This window comes from Osmia bicornis, chromosome 7 (genome assembly GCF_907164935.1).
Source record: "Osmia bicornis bicornis chromosome 7, iOsmBic2.1, whole genome shotgun sequence".
NCBI classification, from domain to species: Eukaryota; Metazoa; Arthropoda; class Insecta; order Hymenoptera; family Megachilidae; genus Osmia; species Osmia bicornis.
In genome coordinates, this window is record NC_060222.1 from 7,577,178 (window position 1) to 7,597,183 (window position 20,006).

A 20,006-nucleotide genomic window follows, 5' to 3' on the forward strand; every position below is an offset into this window, starting at 1 on the left:
GGGTGTTCATCGCCCTGCGCGGTAGCACAAATTTGCCCCCTCTCCAAAGCCGGCACTGGCTATGACTATAGAAATAAAAATTCAACTTGGGGCTGACAGGGTCAAACGGGTTCCACATTCAAAATTCAATAAACTCATCTGACGAGCTTTAAATCCTACAACTTTCTATTTAACCCTTGAACAGTGGAGCTTGGGTCAACCGTGACTCAAACTTACAAAACATATACAAAGATAATAACCTAAAGATAAATGTATTATTGTTAGAAAATGAAAATAATATGAAATACTAAATTAACTCTTTCTCCTATGATTTTTCTTTATAGTTGTGTCAGTCTATTCATTGCTTGAATTAAAAAACAAATAAAAGAAATTTGTAACCATTGTTAATTGAAATACAAGAAAATCTGTTGAATAGACAGGATTTATTGGATTAGGTGAGGTTACAAGGTGTAGGATACAGTTTTCTCGTTTATTTATTTGTACAAAACATTCTACGATGAGCGCCATGTTTATACTTTTCCCGTTCGATAGGCATCCAGGTATTATCGCCGAACTCTCCATATCAAACGGGCGTCTAGAAAACTAACTCTACTAGGGCGTCCAGGAAATGCTCTGTACTCTCTCGACCGACCGGCGTCCGGGTATTATCGCCGTACTCTCCGTGCCGGTCGAGTGTCCAGGAACAGGTCTTCTCTCTCTCTTCTCCGGCAGGCGTCCAGGTATTGTCGCCGAACTCTCCTCCCGGGATCTCTCTCTCTCTCTTCTCCGGCAGGCGTCCAGGTATTGTCGCCGAACTCTCCTGCCGGAGTCCCTAACCTGCTGACCAAGAGCGGCCGATGGTCTTACCTCGTCCTTTCTCTCTGTTAACAGCAGGCGAAATAGACCGACGCAGTCGCGAGCCCTTAATTTATATCCGCTCGTTGCTATCCGCGGTCGCCGAAATCAACGATCTCGTCGTCAGGAATGAATTTGGCGTTTTCCGCGCTCGCGTTCCGCGTCTCCGCTCGCGCCTCGCGTCTCTGCTTCCCGTGATGCTCTATCATCGACTTTCTCGAAATCGTCTGGACGTTTCCAGACTGCGTCGCTTTCGCGAAGCTTCTTTTTACTGTTGTTACAAATTGAAATGTTATGCACACATAGATGGAATTCAACAATTCCTGACTGGGTAAATTATAATTATAATTAAAAGTGCCAGCCAAATTTAACACATTTGAACTATAAGTTGCGTCAGGATTGTAACATGCTATTATAGGGCAAGGGGTTACATTAAAATTGAGGCTTTCTCCATGGTCCACTGTCCAAAGATTAGCATTTCGGTCAGAATTCTGACAATTCTGCTATTATTTCACTAATGAATAAATAGTAGAATTGTAAATTCAGATAACCGAGCCCTGGGTTGGGAAAAGCGGGAATATAAAAGTTTGTCTAACACATGTATTTGTTCGGGTACCCGTCATTTCGGGATCCGAATATCAACTCTAGTATTCGAAGCATGATTTTTCAGACATACAATTAATTATTAAGTTTGAAAGTGTTTTCATATGTTATTGTATATAATTGGATGTAATCTTAAATTGGAATATCTTAAATAGTTTCCAAGAAAAAAAATAGTAAAGTTTTGGGTTGTTACCCTCATATCTCTCTTATCAGAGGGGGTAGGGGGTTGAAATTGCACACAATTGTTGTTTAGGCAGAAAGCATTATGTGGTATAAATATCAACCGAAATTGTTGCTGAGGCTGATTCACTATTGTAGACTTTATTATTCAATCGCTCGATCGAGAATGCCGTACATCGGCGTCGTCCAATTCATTTGTTATAAACATTGGTGCGTATCTAGGAAAATGCAGGGACAGCTGTACCTGCGTGGTGGCCCTGGACAATACCGCCCTTACACTATACTTATACGGCTAGATCCTTTCAGGTCTCGGGTCTCGGGTCCCGAAATTGCGGATACTTGATGTGCTGGACAAACTTTCAGGTCCCCATCTGAACCACAGAAAAATTCCCGACCCGCGTCCGACCCGAATTTTCGGATACCCCCACACCCTCAGCAAATAGGGATATTCCTGATATACAAGGTAATTAGTTTTCACAGCGATATTGATTGAACTAATCTAATACGGAAGTGGCTTAATAACTCCGCCGTAGAGGAAACTTCGTTATCGTGAGGCTGGATGGTGCAAAACCGCACATCTTTAATTTAGCCGTTCCGTAAGTTTATACGCCGGCGACCAGCGATGCGCGTTAAGACAAACTGCTGGGGAAATAATCAAGGATTAAATATCGCTGTTTCTTAATGGCAATCACGACTTTATAGTAGCAGCGCGGTGGATGTTAAGGTGACCGCAGTTGGCGAACTTTGACAAGTTGGTGGTAACAGGAACGTTGGTATTAAATGGCAAGAAAGTTCCGAGGAAGGATCAGTTGATACACGGTCGCGGAATAAGGATGCTTCGCCAGTAAAGGACGAGTTACGTACATACTTACTTTACGTACAGATGGAGAACGCTAAATCTGTCAGTGCTTAGTCAAGTTTTGCAGAGACAGCTTTAAGATCACTGCTAGTTTCAAAAAGACACGCAATACAAATTCATCAGCAGTTTCAGATGCACGGTTTGTTTGCAAATATTTACTGTAACAGCTCGTTTACGTGCTTCTGCTTCTTTGAAATAATATTAAAACGAGTACGCTGCTAATATTTAAGGATGATGCCGAGAAATTTTGCTACTTGCAGTAACTGAAATGCAACGAACTTTTTCGTCTCTAAAAGTATTTTGTTACTTTCAAAATTATATCATTACACTTTTTCACGTTTTTATATAACATAGGCTTAACACTTAATTGGTCCGATAATTTTTGAGGAAGAACAAAAAGAGGATGTTAAAAAGGTGCCAAATTTGTATCCCCTCAGACATCTAAAATGTTAATAAAGCATTATTGCACAATAAATTTTACACAATTATTTATAACAAATGTGATGGGAAAGTTGTAAAAAATGTAGCTGAAGTTAACGGTCCTACCAAAAATGAATTGGAACATTCGATCTTTAAATGATAAGGAAAACTTAATATTTATACAGTATGCAAAAACATATTGCTAAAAGTGTTAATTGAGTGTAATAAAACGTCATAAATTGAGATACCGTATTGCGCTGCAAATATTTTATAAAACGTATTTTTTAAGGAATAACAAAATTGTTAAACAAATGGTAATTAAATGTTGTTTAATTTTCTTTTGTAGGATATTTTTAACTCGTTAAGTTTATTTAATATTTATGTATTTGCATTTTTAGAATAATTATGTTTTTATCTTTAATCGGTTAGATAAATAGAATAATTGGATAATTATGTATAATTAGTATGTCAGAGCCCACCTTACCAGTTAAGGGTGAAATAAATTTACGACACAATAAAAACGAGGTCAGTAATAAAACAGAAGTTACTTACTCGTCGAAATTTAAAAATTAAGTTATTTGAAATACATATTAGTTTAATATTGTGTAATGCATATGCTAAAATTGTTCGTCATGCATTATGTATTATGTAAGAAGAAAAATAATTGAACTTGTACAACACTCTATTTGAATCAAATTCATAAATTCCAGAAAGCAATTGTAAATCGAGAAACTGTGTTAAAGCTAATAGCCGTTATTTTATAATCAATGAATAGAATCTTAAAGATTTTCAATTTCAGTTCGAGTTTGGATGTAAAAAAAGAAAAATATCTGAAACTTTTAAATTTTAGAAACAGTTATTCGATGTTTCAATATTTTGATCACAAATTAAATAGTTAATTATTTTTGTTGCATATCCAAGTGTATTATTAAAAAATAATTTATTATGCTATTGCTTACAGCATGACAGATTTCGAAGTACAGAAGATCTAACACCTTTTTGTGATACAAAATTCTATAATTAATCTGAAGAAGATGGTCAAAAGTGCCCTTGAGCCGATTTTTTTCAACAATGCACCATTTTATAGCTTATAATAAAAAACCATTGTACACCAAGTTTCAACCCTGTATCTCAACTGGGAGGGTAGTTACAGGGTGAGAAAGAAAAAGTGGTTTTTGCCATATTTTCCCTATTTAATGGCACTCAAAAAACCTGAAAAAATTCTAGAATATTCTAGCCATGTTTCTTTATGATTGTGAATTTTTTCAGATTTTTTGGTTGCAAATCCTAGGCGTGAAAAATCAAAAACGCAAAAAAAGTCGAAAAATTGAGATTTCGGGTAGAAGCTTTCAAAATACTAGATTTTTACTTTCACAGTAGTTAGATATTAGCATGATTGGTGTCCTCAATTTTTTTCAGATTTTTAAATGTGGTGCGCCGTGTTTAAAAAAATCAAAAACCGATATTTTCGACATATTTCGTGCGATAACATGAGAAATACTTTCAATTTTTACATTTCCTTTACACACTTACAGCATTATGTGATTTCTAACATTTCTGCATTGGATGGCGCAAGATCTGAATGGAGAGAGTGAAGTTATTGTAAATAATTGAAAATTACGCACGTTATCTCCTAAAATATTCGACAGTTTTTGAACGTTGTCAGTGGCTGAATGGTTAAGGTGTCCGACCGCGGAACCACTGGAAAGTTTTTATCCAATAGCAAATATCCAATTTTCAATCGCTTATGTTCCATTATTGAAATACTGATGAATTTCTCGATTTATTATTCTATAGAAAATAAATTACAGTTTCCCAATTATATGATCATTTTTTGGCAAACATTGTGTATGAAGAAAAGTACAATTTATATTGACTGTTTAGTTGGGAAACGGTGTAAATCCATTTAAAAAAAATAATTGTAACTTATTTATGGACAAAATGATCACACTAAAGTATGTGTCAATTATAGTTTGAAGCCGTTACGGTATTGAATTTATTAAACTGATGAATAACTACTCGGCTTGAAATACAGGGTAATTAAAAATGTATGAAAAAAAGTAACAATTGCTTCATTTGCGTATAAATTTATTTGACTATTGTCCTCAATTTTTTTTAGATTTCTCAGTAGATTCCGCCGTATTTAAAAAAAGAATGAAAAACTGATGTTTTCTACATATTTCGTGCGATAACATGAGAAATACTTTCAAATTTTTCATTTCCTTTACACACTTAGTGTATTATGTGATTTTTAATATTTCTGCACTGGACGGAGCAAGATCTGAATAGAGGGAGTTAATGTTATTAATTAAAAATGTACACGCAATACGCACCTTATGTTTTAAACTTTAAAACTTTAAAATTTGAAGTATTAAAACTAGGATTAGATACCCTATTATATTAATTAAAAAATGAGTTTAATTATTAAATGTAAAACATTAAAATTATAAGATATGGCGATTATATAAAGTTTTAAGGGAACTTGTATATTAATTTGATGATCCATGATAAGAAATACTAATAAAATATGAGATTATTTTTGTATTGTTGTTTAAAAATTTTATATTAATATCAGAATTAAGATTTTATTGATGAAATAAGAGAAATTCAAATCAAAATAAAATATTTATTAGATAGATATGAGTTACATTAATTAAAAATTTAAGTAAATTAATAAATTAAAAAATTTTTAAGAAACAGTACACTACAGGATTAATGTATAATATAAGCGATTAAGCATAGTATAAGATATACATTAATGTGCAGTAAGTGCAATAGATAATATTAATGTACAGATTTAATTAAATACAGCATTTAATTTCATTATCACTGTAAGTTGTTATTATACCTTTTGTACGTTTATGTATATTATTCTCTGTAAACACTATTTATTGGCAATAAACATACGGTTACAAAAGAAAAAACGGTTCAGATGTCCTACTGCCGAATCGCTGGAAACTTTTTTGTCGCAGATTCACGTCCTACAAGGGTCCAATTTTTTTTGGTGAAATCATTATTTTAATTATTAATTACATAAGAATAAACAATAATCATTTAATAACCTTTAAAAAGCCTTTTAAAAATACTTTATCATTAATTGTACGTAAAAATAATTTTAGAATTAGGGCGTATTGTTCTAGAATTACTGGTACATACTATTTTAGGTTTTATACATTATGAGAAATCGTAACAAAAGAGAATTAGAAGTAAAAAGAATTGTTTCTTTTCGAAGCTCATTGTATTCGTACCCACCAGCTGGTCTTTTATCGCCATTTTATTATTGAAAATTGACAAAGTGTTGGAAAAATACCATCACCATTTCTTAACATGAAACGAAATTGCTTTAAACGTTATGGTACAGATAATTAGAAATAGCTGCTTTGAAACGATTTCAGAAGCCTTTTTGTAGCTATTTGAAAATTATGTTACGATTTTGCCCCTACAAATCGCTCTATAGTTCTGTACAATAAGTCCGCATCTGCCGGTTTGGATTTTATGCTTTATTGCGGCTGTGCTATTGTCAAAATACTCAGTCGTAATGGTCTTTAGAATTTCAATATCTTCACGTTCTTAGTAACCGAGGTATGTCATAAAGTCAATCTTCCGAAGGGTAAATTAAAAGCGGTACGTGGACCCTTGAGCGGTCAACCTGGAAAAACTGTAGCATCGATGATTTGCTTGAGTCCTCGCCTTTCTACAGGTTTCACCCCACCCTTTTCTGAAAAGCTACAGCAGCCAATCAAAGAGAACAATATTCCCCCTACTTATTTTTTCAAACATACCCCCTCTGCGGTAAGAACTCTTACTCCAAGAAAACGTTAGAGAAACTTGATCAGTCTTGGACTAAATTCCAAATGGTGAACATATTGCTAAGTGTTCGGTAAACTTGTCAATATGTCTACTAGTAGTATTCAATCTGTCTGCAAGAAAACTGTGCGTGCCAGATGCATTAGGTGCAATATTATGATTCGAAAGTCATACGGGTCGAAAAAGAAAATTAATTCGGTAGCTGAGGCTGTTAAATTCTCGCGGATTTTAGACAAAGTGGTGGTTGTTGGTGACACACTTTGTAACAACTGTCATAATTTCATTTATAAAAGTAGCCAATTTACTGCAATAGAATCCTTTACACCGTCACCTAGTACTTCCTCAGTAACACTATCCAATTTCGAAGCATCCTTAACTCCAACATCCCAGATCCCATCATCTTCAGCCACTACGTCTTTCGTCGCGGAACCGTTACCTGGAACATCCCGGGATGTTTCGTCTTCAATCTCAACATCTGTGCTTGAAACCTTTGTACCGGAAGCTAATACATCCTCTTCGTTTCAAGAATCGTCAAGTTATTCTGATCCAACATTAACGATAGAAGACCAGTCATTTGTTTTAGATATTCTCTCCGATGAATCGAATTTCGAACATATAGAAATGCCATTTTCCCGGGTGGTTGCCTCTCATTTGTATTGTTTTGTGTGTGGGTCCAAGCGGGGTCTCATCAACGTGCCATTTGAAACACGCAAGCAGGTATTTGCGATGCGCAGATTATATGTACCTGAAGGGAATCGGTGCTGCTCTAGTCACTTACTAAACAAATGGTTGTATTACGATATTATTGAAAGATTACACATTCATTCTAATAGTAGTTTAGTAGAAGCTAATGAATTAAGGAATTACTTTGAATTAATTGCAACTAGTAGCGATTCTGAAATTGAAAATAAAGTAGGTGATTTTACGTTATCGGAAGAACTTCTTAAAGTGTTAACCGGTTTAACTTGGGAAAATATTAATAGTCTTCGAGAATTAATGACTTCAATGGAAAGTTCAGAAACTCGCAATATTATACAAGCCATTATTGTTTTCTTATTTAAATTACGTACAGGTAGCTCAAATAGTATGATAGCAGCAATTCTTGGTTTAGAGCACGAACAAGTATTTAATTTTTGTAAATTTGTTTTAACGTCGTTTCAGAAAGATATTTTACCTATTCACTTCGGGTTCGGTTCCTTTTCTCGCGAGTATTTAATAGATAATGAAACTTCCGGCATTGCCAAACAGCTGTGTAATATTTCCAATCAATTAGCACTGGTTTTTGATGGTACATATATTAGGCATCAAACGAATACTAATAACGAGTATCAGCGGAAATCGTATTCTGATCAGAATAACGTTCCGCTGTGTAAACCGTATACTGTCTGCACAACGAATGGATACGTTGTTGATGTGCTTGGACCTTTCCATGCGGATCAAAATGATGCTCAGATAATGAAAACCATTTTGCAAGATCCAAATGGCCTACAAAGCATCATGAAACGCGGAGACATTTGTATAGGCGGTAGGGAATTGCACGATGTACAATCATCTTTAAAAGAACTAGGTTTTCAAGTACTGATGCCTGCTTTGAATGGAAAACATAATCAACTTACAACTGTACAATCAAATGCCTCTCGGCGTGTTACGAAAATTAGTTCGGTCGTTGAAGCAATTCACGCCATCATAGTTCAAAATTATAAACTTCTGCAACGTCAAATATATAACAAATCATTACCACAAATTCAATTATTATTTAAAATTGCTTGCTTTTTATATAACAGATTTTGTAAACGTTTAAATTATGACATAGAACTTTCCCACGAAATAATAGAGAGAATGAGAAGTCAACCTGACGAAAATGCATTGGCCATAGACGTTGAAAAATATCATTGGAATAGACGAAAAATTCCATTCAAGCGGGTATCAACAACTGAACTATTAGAGTTTCCGGAACTGTCACAGAACGAATTAAAAATTTTATTTACCGGGTCATACCAATTATCTCAGGCAATTTCATATTTAGCTGAAACCATAGACGCGGACAATAATATTAATATATTCGGTGTCAAACACAAAAATCATATCGTTAAATTTCAAATACAATCGCGCCATATAAACGGTAAAAGTTATAGTTGCTATATAGATTATACACCAAATTCGATTGACATTTCGGGGATTAAACGTTATTGCTGCGAATGTGTGAATGGTAATCGTACCATCGGCTGCTGTTCACACGTAGCAGCAATTATTTACTACCTGTCGCACGCACGGTACCAGGCGCGGATTGTTAAACCTGCTGAACTTTTAAGCACTATATTTCGTCAAGACGAAATAATACCCGTCATTAACGAAGACAGTGACGAAGACTAAAATTATAAGTCATATCAAATGGTGCTATCAGATATGGTGATAAGTATTTTAAAAATCAAGATAAGTATTGTTATAATAAAGTTTTATGTGCCCATCATCTGAACAAAAAGAGTTATGCCATTATATATCTAACAGGGTACATTCACGAGATGGCCAAGGACAACATCAACCTGGCGGACTTTGGGATCGAGAGGCTCATTCCAAAGAGAGCGGTGACCGGGAGTCCCCGGTGAGGAGGTCGCGGCCAACGCCGACGCCATCGCATCGAGGATGAAGGAGGCCCTCCGGGAGACTGGGATTCGGGCCGACCGCCCTACAAAGAGGGCGGAAATCAGGGTCTTCGACCTGGACCCGTCGGCGACGCAGGAGGACATCGCCGCGTCGGTCGCGAGGGAAGGCGACTGCTCTGCGGAAGAGTTGAAGATTGGGGAGATTTGCGCCTCCCCCGCAAGATTGGGGAGCGTGTGGGTCCAGGGCCCGCTTGACGCTATTCGGCGGGTCTGGAGCCTGCGAGGAGGATACGAGTGGAGTGGCTGGAGGCAAGGGTGGAGTTCTTGCCGGTTCGCTCTCCCCAGTGCTACCGCTGTCTGGAGCCCGGTCACGTGGGACAGCGGTGCACTGGCGAGACTGACTGTTCCGCTGCGGGGACCAAGAAAAAATAACCTGCTGGCACGGCATGAGGGAGTTACGACGGCCGGAGGGGGCGGGGGCTCGGGGCATTAGGACCACCGCCTCGTCCCCCTGCAGCGTGGTAGTCACCGTCCACCAGCGAAGGGCCGGCACCAGTAGTGATCCCTGGTGTCGCCAGTTGAGGAGACAGTGGAAGCTTCCTAGGGGAAGGACGCCCCGGCGCCGGATGGAGGACAACCGAGGAGTTTTAGTCGGTAAGAATCCGACACTACCCCCGCCCGGTTAGGGCGGGGGTGTCTTATGCAAGATTTCTCCTCGTAAAAAAAAAAAAAAAAAAAAAAGAAGGAGGTACATTCACACAGAAGAGACGAAGCCAAACAAAGGATTCAGAACGTCGGGGATCAGATGATCACATTGTGAACAAAGATTTGTTGTAATACATCATCACTAAATTAAGGTAAAATATATATTGTTTTCTATATCCATCATAAATTATCCGTAATTAGACCAATACATAGCCGGAGAACCAGTAGCGCTCCAAAATTATCTTTTAATAAGATATATTAAAAATATTTTTTAAACGTTATTAAATGATTATTGTTTATTCTTATATAATTAATAACTTGAAAAAAATGATTTTATGAAAACAAAAAATTGGACCTTCATAGAGCGCGAACCTATGACAAAAAAATTTCCAACGGTTCTGCAGTTGAACATTTAATCGTTAGGCTTCTGCCAATCTTGAGAAATTCTCTAATATCTTAAAAGGTAAGGTGTGTATACATTATTAATTAATAACATTAACTTAACTCCCTCCATTCAGATCTTGCTCCGTCCAGTGCAGAATTATTAAAAATCATATAATACACTAAGTGTATAAAGGAGATGTAAAAATTGAAATTATTTCTCATGCCATCGCACGAAATATGTCGAAAATATCGGTTTTTGATTTTTCTTTAAGTACGGTACACCATACCGAAACATTTAAAAAAACTTAAGGATAATATTCATGCTAATATCTAACTAGTGTAAAAGTAAGAATCTAGTTCCCCAAAAACTTCTACTAAAAATCTCTATTTTTTGACATTTTTGCATTTTTAATTTTTCATGCCCAGGATTTGTAAACAAAATGCTGAAAAAATTTAATATCATAAATAAACATGTCTAGAATATTCTAGAATTTTATCAAATTTTTCACATACCATTAAATAGGGAAAATATGGCAAAAATCGCTATTTCTATTTTAGCCTATAATTATCTTTGCGGTTGAGATACAGAGTTGAAAGTTGGTGTATAACGGTTTCTTTTGGTAAACTATTAAATGCGTTACCGGGTAAAATCGGCACAAGGGCATTTTTATTATTTATCCTGCTATATCCTTTTATTAGTTATTAACTCCTTTATAATTTTCAAATGTATTTCTTTAACAAATACTGTTATCCACATTGTGAACGTTGGAATGGAGAAATAAGGAATTTTCGTGTCCTCAAAACGGAAAGCTTGTTTAATAACAATTTGATTTAATAGAAGTGTTTTTGGTACTCGTCGCTAAAAATTGTTTATTTAGAAAAAAGAATGCTTCCGTTAAATTTTTCGTAATAATGAGCCAATTTACTGTTCTAACATTTACAAGACCTGATATTAATTTACTTTGAATTGATATATTTTTGATCAGCCTGTATTTTTTTAATTCTACTTAAAAGCCCCCTCTAAATCATTTATTGACGAAATATGATACTTTTATGTTATTAAACCATGTCAGATCTGATATGTCTCAATTTGATACTCAACCATAACCACGCATGACCAATATTTAATAAAAATAAAATTAAGAAATATATTATACATATTTTGTCACCTTAAGCAGAGATGTATTTATCATAGAATCTCATACTGATGAAAGTTAATTAATGAGCTGTTGTTACATATAATACGTAGTTATATTACTATTCTATGATTAATTGTTATTAAGCATTTGTATAACTTGTATAAGCATTAATTACCGACTACTTCCAGGAAGCCAGTGTTGCTGGACATTGGATCAGTGTTGACTTGGCACATATACCATCCCCTGTCCGTTTCCTTGGTATCCCTGATATGAAGAGACCACGCACGATGACCGCTATGCGTCACGGCGATTCGATGATTTTTTGTAATGACGTGATTCGCAATCGTGAGAATGGTTTGCGTATCTACACGAAGCCACGCTACCTGCCAAACAGGAAGAAATAGTTTGCATGTATTTACTGTTATAAATATTCAGAAACTTCACAGTAAATGATGAAATTATTAGAACCTTTTGCATAAATTGATGATTTTACATTAAAATCATTGATTTTTAAATAAAAATCTAGATACCCTGAATTCTTATTATTGTTCTTACTAATTTTCGAATTGCAACACTGAAGGCATTATTATTCATCAAAAACACATTTTTTTATTGAAGCTTCAATAATTTGATCACTCACTGCGTTCTAATTTATCTTTAAATATTCATGTTGTAAATTAAATATAGTTAATTGAGGATTGTTAATAATATGTAAGTTACACGACTGAAAAATATCATATATTATAATCCAGGAAATTTCTGAAAGGGGAGCATATTTGCAAAAAATAAATCCCGTTAGAAATTTTAGTTTCAGTCTTTCCAATATACCGTCATGTTTGAATTTTTAATAACGTGATTTTTAAGAATATTGTTATTATTATAAAATAAATTATAAATCCCTAACAAGCAGAGGGCCCGCGTGTCTATAGATCCTTTTTCCACGAACGTCGTCAACTGTTAATAAATAAACAGCGCAGTGCAATGATATGTTTAAAGCTTAATATTTCTGTTATCATTCCTGTGCTACAATGCACTACAAAAATATACGTCCACCCCAAATTTTAAGGTTTTAATATTTTCAAGTGGATCTAAGACTCAGCAAACATTTGTATTTAGGGCGCTGAAAAACACCGGACAGATAACAATTAAACCACTGGCATTTTACATAAGGGTATTTATTCAAAAATTGATTTTTATAAACCCATTTATTTAAGAGAATATGAAAATGGTAAACATTTTATTATAATAAATAAAAAAACAAGGTAATTATTTAGAAGTTGGTCCTCCTCACCGATTTTCGTGACCTTGAAATATGTTGTCAAGGTCATCATTCTGAACAATTTTTCCCTATACACGTTACCGCCGCTCGGCCTTAGTTTCCGAGATATTTGCAAAAATCTTTGGCAATTAGTTAAAAGTTTGCCCTCCTCACCGATTTTCGTGACCTTGAAATATGTTGTCAAGGTCATCATTCTGAACAACTTTTCCCTATACATGTTATCGCCGCTCGGCCTTAGTTTCCGAGATATTTGCAAAAATCTTTGCTTAAACTTAGATTACGTGTACACTGTATTCCGGGAAAAATGGAGACTGAACGGTGATTGAAACAGTGATTGAAGTGGTTTGAGGTTAGGGTTAGGGTTAGGGTTTTGTTTCTGATTTTTTCACGTTATAATTACTCTTTCTTTCACTTTTTATATATTGTATACCTACTATTCATTTTGTGTTTTGTCAGAAATCGGAACATTTCGCCCATAATGTCGAAAAATGCTATTATACGTTCATTATCATCATGTTGACGTCGGAATAAAAACTCAGCTATATATCTCACGTAATGAGACGTACGAGTTCCATAACGAGGAATATTAGCTCTCGTATCACGCCATGTACGCTCTAAACCTAAACCTAACCTAAACCAAACCTAACCCTAACCCTAACCCTAACCTCAAACCACTTCATTCACTCTTTCAATCACTATTCAGTCTCCATTTTTCCCGGAATACAGTGTACTGGTGACATAAATATAACTGCAGTTTTTTACGAATATCTCGGAAACTAAGGCCGAGCGGCGATAACATGTATAGGGAAAAGTTGTTCAGAATGATGACCTTGACAACATATTTCAAGGTCACGAAAATCGGTGAGGAGGACCAACTTCTAAATAATTACCAAAAACAATGTGATAGGACACAGTCGCGATCAGATCAGGCTTTCCTAGGGAAAATTGCGATACAGGGAAAGCAAGATTTCTTAATTTTAATTATTAAATATCTTAAATTTTAATATATTACTAAGAAACAAATAAAAAATAAATATGAATTCATATTTTCCCGCGTAAACGTCTATACGCAAAGGGTGGAAGGTCATAGACTTATGTATACATTGTATAGTATGAGGTCCTTGTATTACATCGTCATTCTCTTCGCGACCGTCTCCTGGGAAGGATTGAAACCCAGGGCATCACCATTTCCCCCAGGGAAGCCTGATTTAATAGCAAGTGTACTTCAGGTTTTTAGTGTTATCCACCTCAAACAATAGTTTAAGAAGGCCAATGCACTGATTGATTTGTTCCACTTTATCAAATCACCTATAATGCATTCATTTAATTAGAGTACCTTTCAATTATTATTTATAAATTTATTATTATAAATTACAATTATTTTTACTATTGCTATCGATATATATTAATTTTAAACGTCATCCAATAGACTGTTACATACATGAGGCTCGTTCCCTACATTATCATTTCTCATGGGGTGTCAATGGGGAAGGGGAAGAACCGAGAATACCCCCATTTTTCCTGCCAAAGCCTGATTTGATTTAATTTAATTTTTCAATCGAACTTTTCAACCTGCCATTTTACATTATTAGTATGTAGATAGTAATTGCACTTAAAACCTTCCTTTTTTCTTTTCCTCTTTGAATAATTCTGTTGTTTCAATTTTAATGCACCAGTCAGTGGTGAATATGAATATGAATATTATATACGTTCAAATTCACCTTTCCAGTCATGGTTAATTACCGGGAAACATACCTTAATATAATAAAATTTTAACGTATACATACACGTGTCTTTTCTTTTTTGACTCATATCAGCTATTCTGGGATTAATTAATACATAGGTCAAGAGTATGACTTTACACATTTACGATAATTTGACATACTGTTTACTATACCATTTAAAATTCTCATTTCAATGGATTTCTAAATCTTTTGAATTATTGGTTTCGATTTCCAGATCAAATTATGAGTTCGATTTTAATCAACCGTATTAATATATTATTAAGGAGGTCTCAAAATATTACTTTTTCACTTAAAAAATTTTTAAACTAGCTACGAAATTGTTGAATTCAAGCCGTTTTTATGTCAACATGGTTGCTTGACTATTGGGCTATCCTTATCTCTCCAACAGAAAAGTATCTAAGAAAAATGGTCGAAATGTTGAATAAATAGAAAAAAATAGTGTGATAAATAGAAAAAAATTACATGTGTTTAATTAATGATCAATCAATATAAAATTAACAAGTTTTTATTATGACTTTATAAACGTAGGTATAGATGAACTTTCTTCATCTGAAATAATAGAACAGTATGTATACATAGTCATGTGGAATTTTACGATAGCAGAATAGCAGCAGAAAACTGTAACAATTTTCTACTATCAATTCTCCACCGTTGGAAGCCGTGTCATGTGTAATCCAAGTTCTTATTCTGTTTTGTTTAGACTTCCAACATATTTGCCATGTTTGTGTAATTACACAAAAAAGCGTATTATGTGCAAATTGTACAAAATTGCTGGAATAAATATTTTTCATTTATTATTTATAAATATATGTATTTTCTTTTTTTTAAATTATTACGTATTATTATCATTTTTTAAACAGAGATCAGTAAAAATCAAATAAAATAAATAACAATCTAACGTAAGGTGAAAATTTGTTTGAAAACACATGAAAGAGAAGTGCAGTGCCTTGGCGTCCACCAGCCGAGGGTTAAATTTTATAATTTTAAATAGAATTCTAGAAAATTGACAATTCGTTTATATAATTCTTCGGTTGCTAAAGGAAACAAATTTTCGTTTTATGTTCTTATTGTGCCCCATATTTCATAATTATTAAAATTTATTTTTAATTCCACGAATGTTTCGGTATAAGAAGACATACCTTCACTATCATTACAGTTTGCCTTTCACTATTATTGTCTTTATTTTAGTAAAACTATTCCATTACATCTATTCATCGCGATTACTACTTTCTTTGTTGGTACGCTATCCAGTGACAGCTACAATTTCCAATAGCACGTTTCTGATTTTTAATATCAGTAATTGTGGCTTTCCCGACATTATGTACTCTCGTTTATTTCGGAGCACTGTCATCGCCATCAACTTTTTAATTACTTCGTATTTTGTTGACATGTAATGAGAGTCTGGTTTGGAATAGGTATCCATAAGTATGTACATAAAAATATTCATCTTCATAAGTAAATGAAAATATATGATATTTCTTATTTGTCGTTTTATGAAGCAGGTGCTCAGAACAAAGTATATATATAACTATTAGCATTCATTTTTATTAGTAAAATTTATTGAAAAGATTATATTTTTGTCGACAAACTTTGTAAAATAATTACTAACTTTATATAAAATAAATATCAACTTCTGAATATCGGAATTCTGGGTTCATCGAGTCTCAAACTTATAGTACGTATACAAGAATATTAATCTAAAATTGAATGTATAATTTTTAAACAAAACAGCTTCATATATTTTAGAAGAATAATTTCCAGAGAAACAACGTAAAATTAAAAAAGTGAAAATAATATGAAATACAAAATTAAATTAAAATTGTTACATTACTCATATTTAATTAATCCAAAAACGTTTCATAGGAGCTTGTATTTTTCTATAAATAAATAATGAGAGTTACACTACTATTGTTTTGAATGATACTCATGATGGTAAAACGAACTTTTCCTGTAGATCATTTATTTATGAATTTTCAAAATCATCTGTTTTTTTCTTTGTTTAAATCGAATGATATATTTTTGACTTTACATAAATCGACTCTTTAGGATATTCTGTATAAAAAAGTATTAAAGTACAAAAAATTAAATTGAAAATTTATTATGATGAAAGGTATTATACTAAATCACAAAAATATTTAATTCGGTGAGGAAAACAGGTGCGCCGCTTCAGATTAAATAGGAGTAGGGAGAGTACGGAGTGGGAGACAAGTCTTCTCTCCACATTACGGATCATCAAGGCTTATCGTGCATAGGAGATCTGCGCTTGACGAACAATTGACAATTTCTACTCTTGAGATACGCGCGTAACGCAGCGAATTCGAGACCTTTCTATTACGTATCGAGCAAACAGAATACAACGTAATTATACTCGAAGGAAAGATTATTGAAAAAGTTTTTTAAATAATTTTAAGTTTAACAAAAATTTTCTTAACTTATCTTAAACAATTTTCTGATTTCGATACAACAGAGACACACAGTACAGACAAACAGGATTTGGAGTCCAAAACTGCGGGAGTGATGAATCGTGAGGTCCCTGTCATTGTTGTGAAGCACACATACCTACACATTCGGATTCAAACAATTCTTTTTCAAATGCCGTCGACCGTTTTTTGATATCTCAAAAAATAGCGAATCTACCCCTTAAACGCATTTTGAAAAGCCTGTACTTCCGGTTCCTTCGAGGTATAAACCAGAGCCCGGCAAGATTTGCACTTTTCAGCCGATTTTCAGCTGGCTCCGCCTACCGCTATTCCCCTTGCCGCGACGTTCAGCGCGCAGCCCACGAACCGTTTGAGACTCAGGAGTGTATCACTCGTAAACGTATGTTGGCAACCACTTAAAGAAAAACGCATCGACAATAGTACCTCGCGGGTGGGGTGGAAAGCTATTGCCGGCATATGTTCACGAGTGATACGCTCCTGAGCCTCAAACGGTTCGTTGGCTGTGCGATGAACGTCGCGGCAAGGGGAATAGCGGTAGGCGGAGCCAGCTGAAAATCGGCTGAAAAGTGCAAATCTTGCCGGGCTCTGGTATAAACGATTTGAAAGATAGCACAAACATGCACAAACGATAAGCAAGCAGCTGCCGTTTACAGAATTCGAATATCTTTAAAAATGAAAAAGTTACCCTTTACGCGAATTTTTAATATTCGGTATTTCCACCCCCTTTGAGGTATAAACAATTTGAAAGATGGCACAAACGATTCTCTTTCGAACGCCGTTAATGAAATTAAAATATCTTAAAGTTGGGCGATGACTGTATCTTTTATAACCCTTTGAGGTACAAACGAAAAATCAAACAGTACAAACGAGACACAAACGAAATATATTATTTATTTATTTTTTTAATTAAGTCGGGTGCCAGGTTCACATATCGGTGAGAGTCTACTATAACTGAACGTCATTCTGCAATATATGTATGATATGTAGTGTTAACCTACGGAATTACCATTTTGCGTAAAACATTATAACAAATTGAAAAGATTAATTGTTTTATCTTTATATCAATACTTAATTTATTTACTATTCGAGCGTTAAAAACGCATGATTTTCATAGATCATGATGGTGCAAGGGTGGTACTAGTATTCCTTAAAATCCATGTAAACGTCAAATTACTCACATGGCAATATGGCTATCGTCCAAAATGTAATCTACCATAGGCTATAATGGTCCAAGGCGTGATCTACCATAGGGGGATATTTCGAGCAGGTTAAGTTAGGTTAGTTACATGATTTCCAAAAAATTAAAAATTTACAAAAAATGTAGAAAAAAGAAGAGAAAAAAATTATAAATGAAACAGGGGATGTAGATCATACTCATTTCAGGTAGATCACACCTTGGACCATTGTAGCCAATGGTTTTCCTATGGTAGATCACACCTTGGACGATAGCCGGCAATATAACGAGAATCTACTGTATTTCACTATTTGAAAACAATTCAATACCGATTTCATTTTAGACGCGTGAAGAAAGAATACTTTAACCAGAAGAAATCTCCAAGCTGTCCAAATAGGCCATAATGGATAACCGAATCAAAAGGAATAACAATTTGTCTGACCTAAATGTCGCACACGTGTCTCCGACATGGCCTCTCACGGAATACAAAAGTATCGCGTATGCATTACAAAATGCAGCCGACGTTCCCCTCTTGTTTTATTCAATCCTCGCCACTTTCGCCCATGTTCCAGGGATTACTTTGAATGCGACTCTCGAAAACAGCACGTATTGTCTTCTCCGCCGCGGCCAAGACATTCCGTTAAAAGTATACTGTGTATCCCTCGCCACTAAAAAGAGATTTCTCCGGAACAAATCTATGCCCGGGCTATATTTACAAACGAATGTCCTACCAGTCTTTTTCGTTTGCACTCCCTTCTGGAACATTTCCTTCTATCCTTTCTCCCCCCACTCCTCTGCTTCGCGTTGTTGCGCTGTCTCCACAGTGACTCATTGTCCAAGTGCTGCGACAATGTGCTCGACGTTACCAACTGTGCTCGTTACATAAAAAGGAAAAACTTTTGCATCAAAGTCATAATGTACTCGACACCGTTTTAAACCGTGTACAATATTTCTCTTCTCGCCCGGTCTACCCACCATCCTTGTGTTCCCCCGCTTGATTTCTTTCCTCAGAATACACGCACCCGCTTCATCCTTTGCATCCACTTGGCCCATAGGCGATGAACATCCCGCGTATCCGCGTCAGTTGCTAGTCTATGCGCGTATACATATATACACACTCTCAGCCGTTTTACACAACGATGCACCGCGACTCTCCGTTGCTTTGTAGTTATAAGAAAGGAACGTTTCCGAAGGTTTTGCAAAGTTTTCTAGCGGAACAAGAGAAAGAGACGCGAAACAAATGTACTCGCTGAAGAGAGATTCTAAAGACACTGTGGATGGTGGAAAGAGGAGAAAACACAGAAGTAAGGTGTTTTCTGTTTTATGTAAGATATTGTTAGATTCAGCAATACTTGGGAGATTTATTGTTTAACGAGTAACAGTTCTGATATAGAACGCATGGATACTTATAATAATGGTAGAGCTAAGAGGATACAATAGTAGCAGCACAACATTATGCATTTTAATAAAGTCTAAATATAAACGCTCGCAAATGTGAAGTTCAGAAAGTTTTATAACGTTTATAATGTTTAGTGTCGGGTTAAAGGGACTACAGCACCGGGCTCCCTATCCAGAAGACTTTCTTCCCAGTCTTTCGTTTACTATGTCCAAAAATATTGAATTAAATCTTTTTTTACTGTTTCCATTTTTATTGGTGATTAAATATTATTCGACTTTATTGAGAATAAATTCCAATTTTTTAACCAAGATTATCAATCAAGGACCTCTCATATGTTTAATAGTCTCAGGCTCCAGAAATCTTCAAAATTGATAGCATCCATCAATTGTTGAATTAATAAAATTATTTTTGAACGTATGATCCTTTGTTGTATG

General features: G+C 34.9%; 1 protein-coding gene across 1 annotated transcript in view; it reads right to left on the reverse strand.

Moving 5' to 3' along the window:
• Nucleotides 1-20,006, reverse strand: part of LOC114879613 (neurotrimin-like) — a 538,060-nt gene that overhangs the window by 171,283 nt on the left and 346,771 nt on the right. The window contains exon 4 of the mRNA XM_046286422.1: nucleotides 11,710-11,917. Coding sequence (XP_046142378.1) covers nucleotides 11,710-11,917 — 208 coding nt within the window. The remainder of the gene's footprint in view (nucleotides 1-11,709; nucleotides 11,918-20,006) is intronic.